General features: G+C 40.5%; 1 protein-coding gene across 1 annotated transcript; it reads left to right on the top strand.

Moving 5' to 3' along the window:
- Positions 1–5: 5 nt before the first annotated feature.
- appl2 (adaptor protein, phosphotyrosine interacting with PH domain and leucine zipper 2) lies at positions 6–16,690 on the top strand. Its single transcript, XM_087843261.1, has 21 exons — positions 6–120; positions 1,593–1,691; positions 2,263–2,322; positions 3,175–3,246; positions 4,097–4,184; positions 4,314–4,355; positions 4,446–4,504; positions 4,830–4,976; positions 5,188–5,270; positions 5,537–5,689; positions 8,421–8,609; positions 8,688–8,730; positions 8,990–9,046; positions 10,260–10,354; positions 11,017–11,172; positions 11,390–11,442; positions 11,618–11,792; positions 12,795–12,831; positions 12,943–13,098; positions 13,194–13,241; positions 13,459–16,690. The coding sequence occupies exons 1-21, from the start codon at positions 64–66 to the stop codon at positions 13,588–13,590; spliced, it is 2,001 nt and encodes a 666-aa protein (XP_087699387.1). The 5' UTR covers positions 6–63; the 3' UTR covers positions 13,591–16,690.
- The last annotated feature ends 72 nt before the right edge of the window (positions 16,691–16,762 follow it).

A 16,762-nucleotide genomic window follows, 5' to 3' on the forward strand; every position in this document is an offset into this window, starting at 1 on the left:
GAAATTGAGTGCGTACTCTAAATAATTCAAGCCCTCGTTCCCTTCTCCTGCACAGCTAACAAGATGCCGGCCGTACATCACAAACTGCTCCTGGAGGACGCTTTACAGGACAGTCCTCAGGTAGGCCTGCGTCTCTTTTCTCATGTTTGCGTACCCAGCTGTCTCATTAAAGGCGTTACGAGTGCCGAAGTTAGCTTAGCCCAGACAGTATCCAGTACCCGTTGTAGTCTGTTTCCACTGGTCGATGACAGTTCTCAATTGACACATTGTTACAAGAATTGTAATCCCCCTGTGAGCAGTAGCTGCACTTTCCAGTCATTTCTACAGCATGTCACGGTTATCTGTTTTTTGTGTGTCTCTGTTGTATTTACAAAGCTACCGCCCTTCTTAGGGATTCCATCTCTCTGCCAGAGATGATTTATCTGCTGTACATCCAGACCTGTGTCAGTCACAGCCATATAGCTCCACCAGACTCGGTGTCCTGCAATCGTTTTATTTTCTAATGCCGTCAAGTTATTTTGATCTAAATTCTGTTCTGTAGCCCTTCTGGGCCTGATTCCCAGGATGTGGGAGGGGTTTCCATTATCGGACTCCCCTGGAATTAGTCAACAGTCTGCAAACAGGGCAGTGTTACTGCAAAAATAAGATGCCACATTTTTACAGGGTACAAAACGCTTACACTGTGTACAAGTTATTCACCAAGTTCGGCATTCATTTTCATGCATGACCGTGGATGATGAATTCCGTCCTTGCTACAGCTAATGCATCCTGTTTTCTGTAGTCTGTTGCATCACTCTCTCCTAAAGAGGGCTGACCTCTTTGGAGGTTCTGCTTAAGTGTAGCCCACGCTGGAGGGTCACCGTCTGCTTAGTGGTTTGCTTCCTCAAAACAAGAAATGGACCTGGCATCTTTGTACAGTAACACACATGCAGCCAAACGTCATGATGTCTTGTTAGTGTGAAATGAATCATGGTCCTTTTATTGGATAAGTCGGCTTGAGTGAACTATAAACAGACTTCACTCTCTGGGTGTGTTCCGTTCTGCTTGAACTGCCCTACCTTGCTGCACCTGTTTATGGAAAACACTTCACCAGACAGGATTTTGTCTGTTTGCATATCCACCCTGCAGTAAAACACGTATGCCTTTAGTTTAACTTTAAGTTTTGCTTGAGTATAATCCGGCTACCCACATTTCTTGAGCTCAGTGAGTTGTGTAGATTTTTATCTGACTTAAGGTTAAGACCAGTATTTATCTTCGGAAGTACTTGTTTATTTACAGTATATCTGTTCTTCAAAGTTTTTTTTTCTTTTTTTTTTCATTGGTCAGAAAACAGTTGTAAAAGTTCCCATTACAATATTCCAGGATGCTGGGCTTTCATATGAGGTTTCATGCAAATCCACCACAACAAAAAAGCCACAGTGATATTTTTCACCTTGTGAAGTAACTAAGATCAGTTATCAGAATATTTAAGTTCTGTAAGTTAGTGGGATAATTGTTGGATAAGGTTTTTCACTTTGTGTTCAGCTATTCATGCCATTACAGTGTTCATCAGAAGAGTCTGTAATATTTTTGTTTTTTCTCCGTACCCACAGACTCGCTCTTTGCTCAGCGTGTTTGAGGAAGATGTGGGAATGCTTACAGACTACACCAACCAGCTGCTACAATCAATGCAGCGGGTGTTCGGAGCACAGGTACCAAAACAAATTACTGTCAGGCACATGCTTGCACTCCTTTCCATTTGCTGTTTGGAACAGAGCCACATGTTCAAACACATAATAGGAGATTTTTTCCCCCCTTATGTTTGTAGATGAACATGAGTTCTAATTTAACTTGCTGATTCTGGGGTTTTGCATCACTGAACAGCAGCAGAGTGTTGTGTTTGATTTGATTTAGGATGCCATTTGAGCTACTGTTTTTGATGAGAAACGTACCAAACTGCAACACCATACTCTCAGCCCCACACAGAAAATTTGTCTCCTGTAGAAATGGAGCAGAAAACATTTGATGTACAAGTTTGTTTTTGACCTATATTTACATTGTGGTTTAAACGTTGTGTTATTAATGTAACCCTGGTTCTCTGAGGTATCTCATTATTGAAGGTGCCCTCTGGTGTTTTTGCCAGCTTTTCAACAGATATAGAATCACATTGCACCCAAAAAATGTTCTCAGTAGGTGAAAAAAATGCACGATGTTTGAGCTTGAAGGAGTAATCAGTCCGTTTTGTTAACATGTATTTATTTTCCTTCTTTCGTTCCACCACAGAGTGAGATGGGACTGGCCACAGAGCAGCTCTCAAGGCAACTTTTGGAATACGAGAAGAAAGTAAGTAGGGTTCATATGCTTACTTAATCGTGTGATTCCACAAAAAAGACAGAAGTCTGTGTTATGACTAGTATCCATGTGGGCTATAGAGACTTTTTTATCATTTTGAAATGAACTTTCTGTCCGTGTGTGAGTTTGCATGTGTCCTTCCTCCTGTGTGCAGCAACAAAAAAAAAAAAAAAAACCCACAAATCTGTTAACTCATTTAGAGAAACATATGTGGATAGTTGACCTTTGTTGGTAGACTTTGTTCTGGATTGCAGGGTGAATGTGAACACTTAAAAAAAACAAAAACAGCAGTGATCTGTAACTACAGAACTTTCTTAGCACTCTTATGATTAAAACTCAGCATCTTGACTTTAACTACTGGCTTTATTACCATCTTTGACCTTGTCTGTGTTTTCTACCATGACCCGGATGACCGAGAACCTACACAGATATCTTTGGCCTTGTTTAATGAAAGGGATGTGCCAGAAATCCTGGCAGAACAGGGTGGTTATTTAAAATGTGTCTCACAGCGAGAAGATTCTGGGTTTGAACCCCAGCTGGGGTCTTTCTAAGTGCAGTCTGCATGTTCTCCTTGTGCCTTCAAGGCTCAGGCTTTCTCTCAAAATCAAAAGACATATGTGTTAGGTGAATTGGTGATTTGATGTAAGGTAGATAAAGTGCTTAGAGTATTTTAATGTATGGTTAAATGTGGCTTGTGGTCTAAAGCACTTTGAGTGCTCCATAGGAGCAGAAAAGTGCAATATAAATGCCACCCCATTCCATTTCCTACACATTAAATAAATCTATGACAAATTTCACAGTTTCATGGTCTAAACTCACTGCTCTTTCTTTTTTTCTGTCTAGAATTTTGCCCTTGGAAGAGGTGATGAGGAGGTAATCACAACGCTGCAAAACTTCGCCAAAACTGTAGGGGAGGTAAGGCCCGGGCTTGCAGTTTTCTTGCTCTATGAGTATTTTTACGCGGGGTGTATGCGTGCACAGCAAAAGAGTGAGATAATGAACTATCCCGGAGTCTGTAGTTGCTTTTTTATCATGTTACAAAGGGTATTGCACCTGCGTTCCCCTAGCATGGCAGAGAAAATGAGCTCAATGAAAAGGGCAGAGGACTTAAGACTGTGCGACTGGAACTGATTGATCACTGTATCTCACTGGATGGAGGAATACAGGGAAACAGCAGTGGGCGGGTGGATGGATGAGTAGATGATGGAGTGGTGTGCCGGCTCACGTATATAGACAAAACAGATGGGCCTGTCACTGTCAGCCATGGGGGTCCACAAGCCTTGCCCAGTCAGCACTCATGACACACACCCATATGCTCAGAGGACACACGTTGATTGTTTGCTTGACCTTTTACCTTGTCGTGCACAGGAAACAAATTTCACACTGAGATTAGGCTTAAACTGCACCTAATCTTGTGAACTTTAGAACTTGCTAAATCGTCATGTGGCTTGTTGATAACCACAGGGAATAATAGCTGAATTTGTCTGATATGCAGCCCTGTTTCCAATATCAGAGTAAACACTAAGCTTTATTATTCTCTTTATGAAATGTACTCTTCCACAGTATGGCTTTATTATGATGTAGGGGGAGGCATTGTCTGCCACAATGCCCCCATTTCACTGAAAATGCAATTTTCCAGCTTGCTGGCAAGAAATTTTACTGTAAATATTAAACCGAAATCCCTCAAGATGTTTGGGGGAGGCTCATCTTCTGTTTGTGTCCTTGCACGGCGCCTCATATGTGTAATCTGTTTTGTATCGTCCAGCTGAATGCACTCCACTCCGAGCTAGCTAACCAGATGGCTGACAGCATGGTCTTCCCCTTGATCCAGTTCCGAGAGAAAGACCTCACAGGTAGCTTCTGACAGACTTGGATTTTTTTAAAAAGCCCTCCTCATAAAAACATCAGCAAAACCTAGGTGATAATGCATTTTTAAATACCTGTTGTAGATGTATCTCTAATAATATTTGTCAATTTTGCAGAGATAAGCACACTGAAGGAAATATTTGCCATTGGAACTGATGGTAAGCACATTCTTTTGGCAGTCTGAGAAAAGAAAATGACAGGAAATAGTTACTATCTGATGTTCGCGGTCTTTCTGCTGTTCTGTGCAGAGCATGAGGCAGCTATGGTCAAGTACAGTCGATTGCCCAAGAAGAAGGAAAATGAGAAGGTAGAGTAACTGCCAAGTGCTTTCTTAGCTTCTCTTTCTCATTGATCACAAGCTGTAAAACGAGCATGCAACACTGTAATGCTCTCATTAATGCAGTGGGAGTCTTTTAAAAGCATTTGAAGTACAAATGGATTAAACTAAATAATCCTCTGCTGCCGTGCCTCCTCGTGGGAGTATGACTGTAACCACACTACAGTGTATGCATTATAATGGGTGCAAAGATGAGACTCTTTTTGCTATGCTGAACATATCAACGTGTTTTCTTGGATGTACAAGATTGTGCTGCTGTGCTGCTTATTTGCATGTCCCTCTCCTGTCTGAATAGTTGAAGGCGGACTTGGTGAAGGAGGTGGCTTACACCAGAAGAAAGCAGCACCAGGCCTCACTGCAGTATTATTGTGCCCTCAATGCCCTGCAGTATCGCAAGAGAGTAGCTATGCTTGAACCAATGCTAGGCTACACTCAGGCACAGGTACTCAATCACCCCATCATGTCATCATATCAGCATTCAAATTAAGTGCTTAAAAAAGAGAGGGAAATGATTCCTCGTTAGACCAGATTTAGCTTTAAAGAGATGTACAATTTCATCCTTTTTAATAAATGCCCAATCTATGGGCATGTGAGCTGCAACATGCATGTGCAGTATGGTACAAAGTGGCTCAGTGTTATCTTTGATTTCGCAGATCAGTTTCATGAAGAAAGGCTTTGAGCTGGTGTCAAAGAAGATGGACAGTTTTCTCGCTTCTGTTTCCAACATGACACAAAGGTGAGTTCAATCCCATTCACAACTGTTTTGGTTTTGGGTGGTGAGGTTTATAGCGAGTGATGAAATATGGCTTTGGAGCAAGTATTATGGGGTATTGATGCTCGTGTGTGACTGGAAAAAGACATAATGTTACTATGATTTTTTTGTGTGTGCTCTACATGATAGTATTGAATGATTTTTTTAATGTCTTTGTATTTAAATGCTCTGTGGGGGGAGAAAAAAAAATTCTGGAGCGAGTTTAGATGGATTTCGGTTTTCCATCTCAGCATCCAGGCCCAGCTGGACTCAGAGGCGGAGGCCATGCGAGTGTCCCACAGGGAGCTTCTGTCTGTGGAAGACACTGTCTACATGCCAGATAAGGACACAGAGCCTGTCAATCGCACGCTTATCCAGAAGGCTGGCTACCTCAACATTCGGAAGTAAGATTAATTACACCCATTATGGCCCTATCTGAAAATCTAAGGACACTTCCTACTCACTACCTAGTCAATATGTTAAAGGATGCCACGAAAGGAAACAAACTGAAGTGGCATTTCCAATTTTGTCAGGAAATTAAATGCAGTTCAGTAGATGGTGCCATTGATCCACAGTGGCTCCGGGAGATTTCGAATGCCTAAATTACCAAACACAACCAGGAAATGATTTTTTGCTTCTCTCTCTCTCTCAGCAAATACACTTAAAAATAAGCCCGAACACGGTAAACAGTAAGTCTGTCACGGCAGACAAGGTGTGTCAGGTAACATGTTGACAGTGTGCGTTGTCAGCTTATACTAGACTAGATGTATGGCAAAGGAAACGTCCTTAATGGCTTCAAGGGATAAAACTGCTGCGTAGCTCGCATTGTGATTTAGTGAAATGTCAAAGCTGTCAAGCTCTGTCTCTCCCTCATATACATCCAAAGTCTTTGACAAATGTCTGTGACACCGGAGAAAAGGTTTCCACAGAATGCCATTCTGTTTAATGACACACACTGCCAGCAGCCTCAAACACTTGTCAAATAGAGCTGAGGCCAGAAAACATTTTCTGTTTCAAATGGTTTCTCAGTATTAAGGGTCTGAGTCACCCAGGGCAACATGAGCCATACACTTAAGTATTTATCAAAGGACATTAATTTGGGAATATTTGGTGAACAGAGCGTACAAAATTGAAGGTTTACAGATGTGCAGTTGAAATGAGTCACGCATGTATAGATCAGAAATGGGGTGACTCAGAGTTGAGTTACATCCTAGCTTCGTTATAATTGCATATACAACATTAATAGCCAAAACAAATTTAGAGCCAAAATAAAAGAACCCAAAAATAAAAAAAGAAGACAACTCAGGATCTACTTGTGGAATCAAATGATGAGCGGGGAAAATTTGTTGGTGTGAAAATGTTATTAAAATAGTTAATCACGGTTTCAACAATGGATGTGCAGTTCGTGTTTTAGATTCTCAATAAAAATTCTTCACATTACCGAAGACGAGACATTAAGTGCAAGCTAAAAAAATGGCTTCTGTACAATTACCCGAACTCTAAGGACATAGCAGGCCACAGCAGATATGTGCAGTTTTGTTCTAATCAGTTATTGCTTTTAAGTGCTTTTTTTTTTTGGAGATGGATAAGGAGATTTCTGCCTATTAAAAACAAAAAATGTAAACAGTAAAAAGAAAAAAATACCAAAATGACAGGAAAATGGAGTTCTGTGAAACTTTCAGGTAACAAGCATTCATGAATATATAACAATAATCAGTAATTAACATTATCCTGTTTGTATTACCACAGCAATATTCCATAAAAATGCAATGAATGGATGAAGTAATTAAGTGTCTATCATGTAGGAGATGTTATCTTTCTGTGAGCTTTGCATAAATGTGTTTTACAAGTCATTATTAAAATGTGAGCTCAGGTGGGCTGTAAGCGACTCATAATTAAAGCTTTATCAACAGTTTTAAGCTGCATGGATTGAAAATTAAAACGAGGTGAATCTTTATTATTCAGAGAAGGTTACCCGCCTGTCAGATCTTAGCTCAAGTAATGCCAGGAATTAAGTAGTAGGTTTGTGTGCTCATATATCTGGTTATTAAATATTACTAATGTTTCAATGCAGGAAATAGCACCAGCTAATAGATGAGCACACAGTGTCTTTTTTAAAATCAGAAATCTGTCATGTTTTCAACATTTCTAGTTTTCCAAAGGTATGCAAAATCACTATCCATCATGATGGCTTTTGAGCAGTGATTCTAATCATCGGGTGTGTTTTGAGGGCCCACTGTTTGTGCTGTGTAATATGAGCTTGTGCAAGGCTTCTGTCTGGCTGCTGAATACACATCCTCCATTGTTTGTAAGTGGGGAAACTTGTCTGTAAACATCTATAGATCTGCTGCTACAAGTATAACATCTGTTTATTTCTTTGCTCTCAATGTACGTAACAGAGTAGACAACAGGCGATACAGACAACAACTACACGTATAGCATATTTATATTTATATATGCGGTGGTGCAAGATGTTGGAATAAAATATGGAATAAATAGGGGATGAATGGATAAAGTTAACCTACCGCTGCACATGCATCTCAGTTATAATAACATTATGAATTGCAGACTAGTTTCTGTGTTCAATATATTTTCCAGGAGACATTTTTTCCAGGACTAGTTCATCTATATGTGTTTTTAAAGCGGCTCATATAAATTTGTCCTGTGGCAAGTGTTACTGTAGCCATACAACCACTGGGAGTTGTTGCACTGAATCATGTCTTGCCTTTGTCTTTGTACAGATGGGATAGAGGTCCTCTGGGGCCTATATGTTGACATATATCATTGATTTGTGAAGGCTGTTTAATAACGAGCTGTGTTTGCTCTTTCATACAGATAAGTCTGACACAGTAATTTTACTTGTAGAATGTAAGGTCACTAAAAAGACTAAGCGATCCCTCTGAGGCGCAGATTAAGAGACTAATCTCAGAGGTCACTGGGTCATTATGACCTTTGAGAAATTACCAGATGGAGAGACCTGCTGTAAAGAAAAAATAAAAATCGTCCACTTTGTTGTTCAAATCACCTCGAAGCTAATTGCATACATATAGTATCCATCATCTTACTTTACACTTACGATCTGGATCTACATTTATGGCTTTGATTCAAACGCTGTTTCTTCTGTTTCTTCCCCAGTAAAACAGGCCTAGTGACCACAGCCTGGGATCGTCTGTATTTCTTCACCCAGGGAGGGAATCTCATGTGCCAGCCGCGGGGGGCTGTAGCAGGAGGCATGGTGCTGGACCTGGATAACAGCTCCGTCATGGCGGTGGATTGTGAGGACAGACGCTACTGTTTTCAGATAACCTCCCCTTCAGGAAAAACGTATGTACTCTTTTTTTTTTATTTTAATTTCTCCATGTTCAGCAGTGAGAATAATACATAAACATTGTGTCTCTGCAGGTCAATGATTCTACAAGCCGAGAGCAAAAAAGAGTATGAAGAAGTGAGTGAAGGGGCAGCTCAAACAGCTCCATTTGACCTTCGTTTTTGTTTTACATCGACTTCACGAAGCTATCCGCTGCTACGAGTATCTGTCATAGAACAATGGAGAGACTGTCAAGACTCATTTGTGTGGTTTTTGTATTAAGTTTTGTGCTCGGACACAAGTGACTGGCCTGTCACAGCTGGTATCAGTCAAGGGATTTCACGCTGTGCCTGAGCTAGATGAAGCCTTAATGTAGTAATTTCTGTTTCTTTCTCAGTGGATTTGCACTGTGAACAACATCTCCAGACAGATCTACCTGACTGACAACCCAGAGGTAAAGATTTCATACTAACCAGCACAGATACACACTGTTTAAATTAAAAATAAATAAATAAATAAAAGACAATTAACCAGTCATTTAAGGATAAAATTTTAAGACATTAACACACATCAAGTTAACACACATCCAGTTAACACATTAACTGGCGAATGTTTAATCTATTTAAGTAACATAACAAGTAATGATTAACAAACCTTTACTCCGTCACGCCCTCACAGTATCTCATTTGTCTTTGCCTTGAGAGCTATTCAGTCCCAGAATCTTGTATATTTGCTTTGCAAATGTTTATTCTTCACATTCTCTAATGATGAAATAACTAGAGCTGCATCCAAAACTGCCCTCACTCTAATGCGCTTACTTTTCATCCGTGGTAATCGTTTGGGGGGGTTTCATGTAGATTTCAGACACCGTTAACAGGTGCGCTGTTATAGACCTGAAAATTATGGTTTTATCACCTCAGAAGCAAGATTTCAGGATTTCTAGTGAATAGCTGTTGGACTGAGTGAGTTTTTTTTGTTTGTTTGAGAATATTTGAGTGGTCTGGATAGAATTACCAGAAGAGCTGGTAATGAAGTTTAGCGCGCCAGGCAGCAGATGGAGAATGATTTTCGACGCAGCTTCTCTTGTTTATCTAATTGTTAAAGTTGTGCAATTTGCCTCCGTTTTCTCTCCCAACTCAAGTGTTCGTGGAGAGCTGCGTGACCTCACCCTCATTTGTCTCGTCAGTGATGTGACGTTTGTTAATTGTTTGGTGGATTTTTCTTAATTAGAGTGAAACCTCTTAGTGCAGTGAATAAACCTGCTCTCCAGTATATCCTTTACGGAAAACATTCTCGACAGAATTTGGTCAGGTTTTTTTTTTTCTGATTTACTAAAGCAGGATTTCTAATTATTATTCAGTGATTGGTTTCTTTTTCCAGTTAGCATTCCACCTTACTGTAAATAATTACATCCCTCAAATCCTATACGTAATTATACATGAACTAAACAACAAATAGAAACCAGGAAACCATCTGCTGTTTTTTAGGGATGCCACTAAATAAACTGCTTATGGTACACAGAGCAAACATGAGGTTGAGAAAATACACTGAAGACAATGAAACAAGTACTTGGAAAGTACTTGGTTTTAGGATCATTTATAGTCGCTAAATGACTCAAACTACTGGTATGTGAGATACTGAAAAGTCCCTGATTTTTTTGATATTAGGCTGTGGCTATCCGACTGAACCAAACCGCCATCCAGGCAGTGACTCCCATCACCAGCTTTGAGAAGAGACAAGACGGCTCACCCAACCCCGACAGGTCAGGCATGTAGCTTATGTGAGAGTGTGTTCAGAATCCTACATTCAGTACTGCATAACAATCCAAAGCTTTTAATGTAATGTAATGTTTCGTGTCATGGTGAAAGGACAAACAAATGTTTATACGGTGATGAAACATGCAGTTTTCTTAGTTCTGTGCAACAAAAGCTCCTGCAAATGAAGTCGGGTAATGTTAAAAATAAAAAAGTGCCACTGAGCTTTGGAAATGTGGCCAAAGCCAAACATCTTATGCATCCCTGTAAATACCCTTTGTTGAACAGGGTTCTTTTCCTCAGATTAGGCTTTGTGTTTTCTTTTAAACAGAGGAGGGCGGGTTTTGTTTGCTGTAATCTTTCCTTCTGTTCATGCTGCTTTTAAAGCAAATTAAAGTTTAGGAATTGGTGGAAGACCAGAAATACACTTTGAAGTCTGTCTTAAGTAGTTATCTTTCATTGTTAGGATTTTCAGTGTGAAATCCTCTCTTGAGGATTGTAGATTTTTGCCCCCTCACTGATACTCCATGAATCATTTCACGGCTGCTGCTGACTGAAGTATTAGGTTCACATTTTTCCAATCTGTCTTATGTTTTATTGGTGGGGGGTGGGTGGGTGTGTTCTTGGTTTATTCCTTAGAACTCATCTTTATTTTGTCTCATTTCTGCAGAGCTAAGCCAGGAGGTGTTCATACTACCAGCAGTGGTTCTCAGAAAACAGGAGTTGCCCCAGAACCAGAGGACCTAATAGCCCCGGGGACGCCCATTCAGTTTGACATCATGCTGCCTGCGTCCGAATTTCAGGACCAGAACAGAACTGGGGGGAGGTGAGAGCCCAGCTGAGACAGGAAGTTTGTGTGGGTGCTTGTTTGTGTTTTTGCAAAAGACAGGGGCAAGTTACTGGTGGGCGATGACACTAATTTCCTAAATGTTGGTCTCATTGTGGTTCTCACGTCATTTCCAGGAAGCAAATAGCTTCGTAATTGTGTAGCGCAGTGCTTTAATTGTTTTTTGTCTTGCTGGTGTTTGCTCCCATCCCGACAGACGCACAAACCCATTTGGAGAAACAGAAGACGACTCTTCGACAGATACTGATGGTAACAATTTCCTGTTCTAAGTGCACTTTAATAGTCCACTCTCTTTTAAGTACTTTTTAAGTTCACCTTAACCTCAGTGTGTGGTTGTCATCGGTCAACTTCTTTGTTCACTGTCCTTGTGCTTTTATTCTGCTGACATTTTTAGCTTGCACATGATGTTTGTCTGTCTCTGCAGACTCCCTGCTTCAGCAGGTATTCGCTGTGCGCTTCCTGGGCTCCATGGCGGTTCGCTGCGGCGACAATCAGGAGGTGATCTACGAGGCCATGAGGCAGGTGCTGGCTGCCCGAGCCATTCACAACATCTTCAGGACCACAGAAGCCCACCTCATGGTCACCAGCAGTAGCCTCAGGTAGACTTTCAGCACAATTTTAATAAGTTTTACATCAATATGAACCTGCTGGAGACAGATATGGGGACTTGTTTTGAGGCACTTAGAGAGTGAGAAAGTTCTTTTCAGTGGTGCATGTCCAAAAAGGTAAAAAAAAAAAAAAGTGTTTTCCTTTCAACTCATGGCTACCCTGATTCTTCCAATAGTTTCAACACCTTGACAAATATTTTTTAAACTTTCATTTTAGTTTTTATTACACCTCAGCTGCAAAAGGTTGACAAAGTATTGTTGTTAATCTGCTGTGTGGGCAGCCAGACGGGCAGTGTGGACACCCCATTTTGTCAACACGAAAAGTCAAGAGCGCAACGATGTAGGATTGTCAAGTTGATAGTAAAAATCCATTTCAAATCGCAGGTCAGGTTTTCTGAAAATCTTGTAAACACATAAAACAGAAAGATGCGACCTAGGTCTGTGCATCTACTGGGAGGCTGAGGCTAAGCTGAGACGTTGGCGGTTGTCAGTGTTTTTTATATTTACATTTACTGCATTAAAGCCTGAGTGACATAGTCTGGTTTGGACTTGATCACAGCTACGTCTGTTTCCTGTAGCCAAGCACGCCATGCAAAGCACTTATGGAGAACTTGAAGTTCGTTCACCTTGTGCACGCAAATCCAAGTTGTCTGTAGCACCAAGGCAGCACAAGTCATTTACATAACTTTTAATGTATTGAAGTTAAGTGAGAGCCATTGAAAAAATAACAAACAAACAGAAGAATGTCAAGATGCCACAGGAACACAATCTTAAAGTTGGCAAGTTGCCGTAGGTCATTGCCTGAGGTAAACGACAAAAAGAAGCTTGAAGCAGGAACCCTGTGAAGCATGAATATTGGCAGCAAAGAACAAACTTTGTGATGTTGAATTGCTACGTAACCCACGGTTGCTTTTTTTTTTTTTAACACTCTCAGAATAGAAATCCTGAGTATGACTTCAGTGTTTTTGTGGTTTGTTTTGTTTTTCTCAACAGGTTGATAGACCCACAGACTCAAGTTACAAGACTAAGTGTAAGTATCACAACAGGTATCACAGCTGCTCTTTTATTGAGCTCTGTCAGGTTTTCTGTATTTGAACTTCTTTAAAAGACACTTCTCAGTTTTTATTTTATTTATTCTCAGTTCCAGCTTGGAGAAGTGTGTCAGTTCGCAGCCCACCAGGAGAATGGGAGGCTGATGGGATTTGTGGTTGAAAGCAGAGACTGGAGCGATGGAGACGAGGAGGGAGAACCATCGTTTAGCGCCTTTGTCTTTGAGAGCAACACGGAGGGCGAAAAGGTTCACAACCCAGAATCAACAATTCGGTTTCAAGTAGAAGAACATGTTAAATGTAATATAATATCAACACACTATATGTGATTGTCTATTCACAGATATGTTACACCATAAACCTGGCAAAGGAGATTACAGAAGCTAAGAAGGTAACGTCTTAAAAAATGTAAAACTTTAGATCTTTTTGCTTTGAGCTTTAAAAACAACCAATATATGTTTTGATTAAGATTATTATTTCTTGCTATCAAACATCAAACCATGATCCTGAGTAACTGTAGCCAACAAAGCTGATGAAAGTTGGGGAAAAAATGGCATAAAATAAATTAAGGATATTGTTCCTCAGCAAATCTGTTTAACATTTTTAAGGACCCGGAAGCCCTGGCCCAGCTAATGAAGAACATGCCTCTAACCAATGATGGCAAGTTCCTGCTCCTTGAGCCTGAGACGGGTGACATGACCGAAGGAGCAGGACAAGAAGATCTGGAGTCTGAGGCCTAGTTCCGGTTAGATTATTCTCCCACCTAACCACCCCCAAAAAAGATGAGCCAACCAAAACCAGGGCCACGATTCTGCTTTTGCCCCAGAGGTTTCTGACGCCCAGCCCTAACTCTGGTACTGTGACATCAATATTAGATAGGCCACATCCACCGACCCTCAGTAACTACATCCCTCTCTCTCTCTTTTGCTGTGCTAAAATCTTAAGATGTTGACATGGGTTTGACCACACACACACACACACACACACACACACACACACACACACACACACACATACATACATGAAAAAGAAAAATTGAAAAAATAACTTATTTTCACCCAGGCTCAGACTGCAACATGAGTCTTTGCATGTGGAGTTTGTCTTTGCACCACTGTAGGTGGTGCGCACATCAAAAGGGACACCACATAGATACTGGATGCGTTTTCATCGTCTCCTAAAATCCCGAGCCGTTTAACAGAGTGGTGACTCATTTTCTTTCAGTTTAGGTTTACATTTATTTTTAGGTTTACATAGTTTGAAGTGTTTTTTTGTGTTTGGAGAATTTAATCCCTTTACCTTACTTTGCTTGTTAACACGTATGTGAGGCTCTTACGCAAATACTTTGGCATTCATTTCTTGATTATTTATGAAAGAAAACGTTACTGCACTTTGAGGTTTGTGTAACACCATCAAATTACCACCAAATGTACTAATTGATAGGATTTGAGACTTTTATGATAGTGTAGGATAGTTGAAATGACATCAGCTCCTTTTATCCTTAGAGCCGCTCTTGCCTAGTTTTATATTTTTATCCTTTTAGCCTCATAATGTGTGTCTCAAAGCAGGGTACACACTTGGCAAAACATTTTCTTCTCGGCTCTCTTGCCACTGTGAAGTTAGACTTGGCACCCTGGCTATCTTAAGCCTTCCCACTAAACTGAATTACTTTTATGCTCAACATTTTCCTCAGCTACCTATGTAAACAAGTTCTAAGATGATTTGTATGTCAGCGGGAAACGGCCCAGAAACGACTTCACGCTCGTTTCCCCAAAAGCCTGTGTAAATATGATCTGTCTATGTATGTTTAACCAGAGTCAATATGCTAGGATCTATTGCAGTGCATGATTAAATAATGGCATTCAATCTAGTTCCCTCTGCAGAAGATTAAAGCTTATACTATGGGCACTGAGCCGTAACGCTAAAAGAGAATCAACTCAACTGTCACAGTCCACAGTGCACTTGTGTGGGGGGGGAAAAGCAATTTGCTCTTCTTTACATATGAATGCTAATCAGAGCAGAACAACTAATGGTAACGTAACCTGTGAAATTCATCGCCCCCTCTGGATGCCGGCGCAGTTTTGTTCAGTTTCAGTCCGTTTGAGCTGCGACACAAATCTTGATGGACAGCGGCAGCCTATAGCCTATGCAGTGTCAGTGTGTGACCGTGTTTAGAAAAGGCAAAGGTGAAAAGAAAACTGGCTGGGAGTAGAACTTGAAAGTTGCAGCGTGGTGACCAGTGCAGTCAGTTTGTGCCAGAATCGCCGTGCCAGAAGCAGAAACATGTCACACATTTTATTTAGAACTTGGAGCTGCACTAACAAAAATTGTTCGACTGCTCATCACCCTACGCATCGGAATTACAAGTTTGATTTGCAAAGAGAATTTCTTTTTGTTTTCTTAGAGGAAGTTTAAAAAAAGACCATCCTGGTTTACTTAACCGACAAGGTAGATCTTGTTTGTATACAAAAATCAACACCCATGTAGCAGATGGTAATTGACAGACTAATGCTTCCTTTCATTCAGGTCAGAAATCTCTAAATTGAATATTTTAAACTCGAGCTGGAGATGTTCCACACTGATGTCAGGCGTAAATACTCAGCTTCTTACAGCAGGCAGCATTTTAATATTTATGTCATGGATACATTCGAGAAAAGGAAGATATAAAAAGTCTGTTAAGAACATTATATACAAACTAGTGTCCTATCAAGTACATGTTTAAGATGGCTTATGACACTTACTAACCCAGGCAACGTGTAAATAGGACCAAAGGCAGATTAATAGAGCTTCCCAGCTTCCAGGATCTATACCCCGCCCCCGCTATCTCATAATCATGAGATTCTCTCATAATTTAAACCCATCTAAATAAAAGTGGGCTGCACCAAACGAAAATGTTAATTGGGTTAAATATACCAACCAAATGAAGAAGTGCATGTTTGGATTCACTGGGAGAGAGCTAATTGATTAGTTGGTGTGGAAGTTTATGGCATGTATTGATTCAGGCAGTAAACAGGTAATGAGGATTACAGATCACCTGTCAGAAATGTGCAGTAGTCAGAAGCACATTCAGGCTCACCAGAGCATTAGAAGAGTGAGTCTCGCACTTCCAAGGGAACAACTGCTATCTGGGCAATTTGTCAGAATAGCTTTTTTTTTCTTTCCCTTTTTTCTTTTAATGGCTGAGTTCCCAGAGTTGACTCATGAACTCGTGGTGTCGCTTGTAGCCAGAAGAATACACACGTAAACACCGACTCTGTTCCAGAAAACCAAGCACGTTTCCCTAAACGTCGACTAACTTTGTGGCCTGATTGTAAACTCCAAACTGGCAGGCTGTTTGATGCGGCATAGATAAAACAGTTTATCCAATATCCTCCTTTCTCAGGGGACGGCAGAGGCACTTTAATTACACCTTTACTAAAATTGTGCTTAGTGCAGTGGCCAACAGCGTGTAGTTTGGAGTTTGATGATTCACATATAAGCGGGTGCCTGTGCTTTTGCTGAGCAGTGGCTTAATTGGTGAGATTTGCTCTAAATGTTTCTACCCAGTCACAAAAAAAGAAATCTTAGTGTATAGAGGCTGATGCAGCCCATTATGCTCATTACAGCTGTGCTGCATAGTCTTGACATATTCTCTTGTAAGTAATGCACAGTCAGTAAAAATGTGGGTTATGAAGTTGTAGAAAATAAATTTCTGTAATAAAGCAAGGACTGCATTTTCTCCCTTTTTCCTGTCTTTTTGTAAAAGGCTGAAGTTGCCACTACCCGTACAGCTTTGCACTTAATTTGTCCTAATTTTCTAGAACTGTGTAAACATGCATCCTTTAATAAACATGAATCATTTTTCTTACTTGTGTAAATGTTGTATTTTCTTTATCCCACAAAAGAACTTTAAAAAGTATAACACAGAGACACACA

This window comes from Neolamprologus brichardi, chromosome 7, assembly GCF_056152115.1.
Source record: "Neolamprologus brichardi isolate AB-2024 chromosome 7, ASM5615211v1, whole genome shotgun sequence".
NCBI classification, from domain to species: Eukaryota; Metazoa; Chordata; class Actinopteri; order Cichliformes; family Cichlidae; genus Neolamprologus; species Neolamprologus brichardi.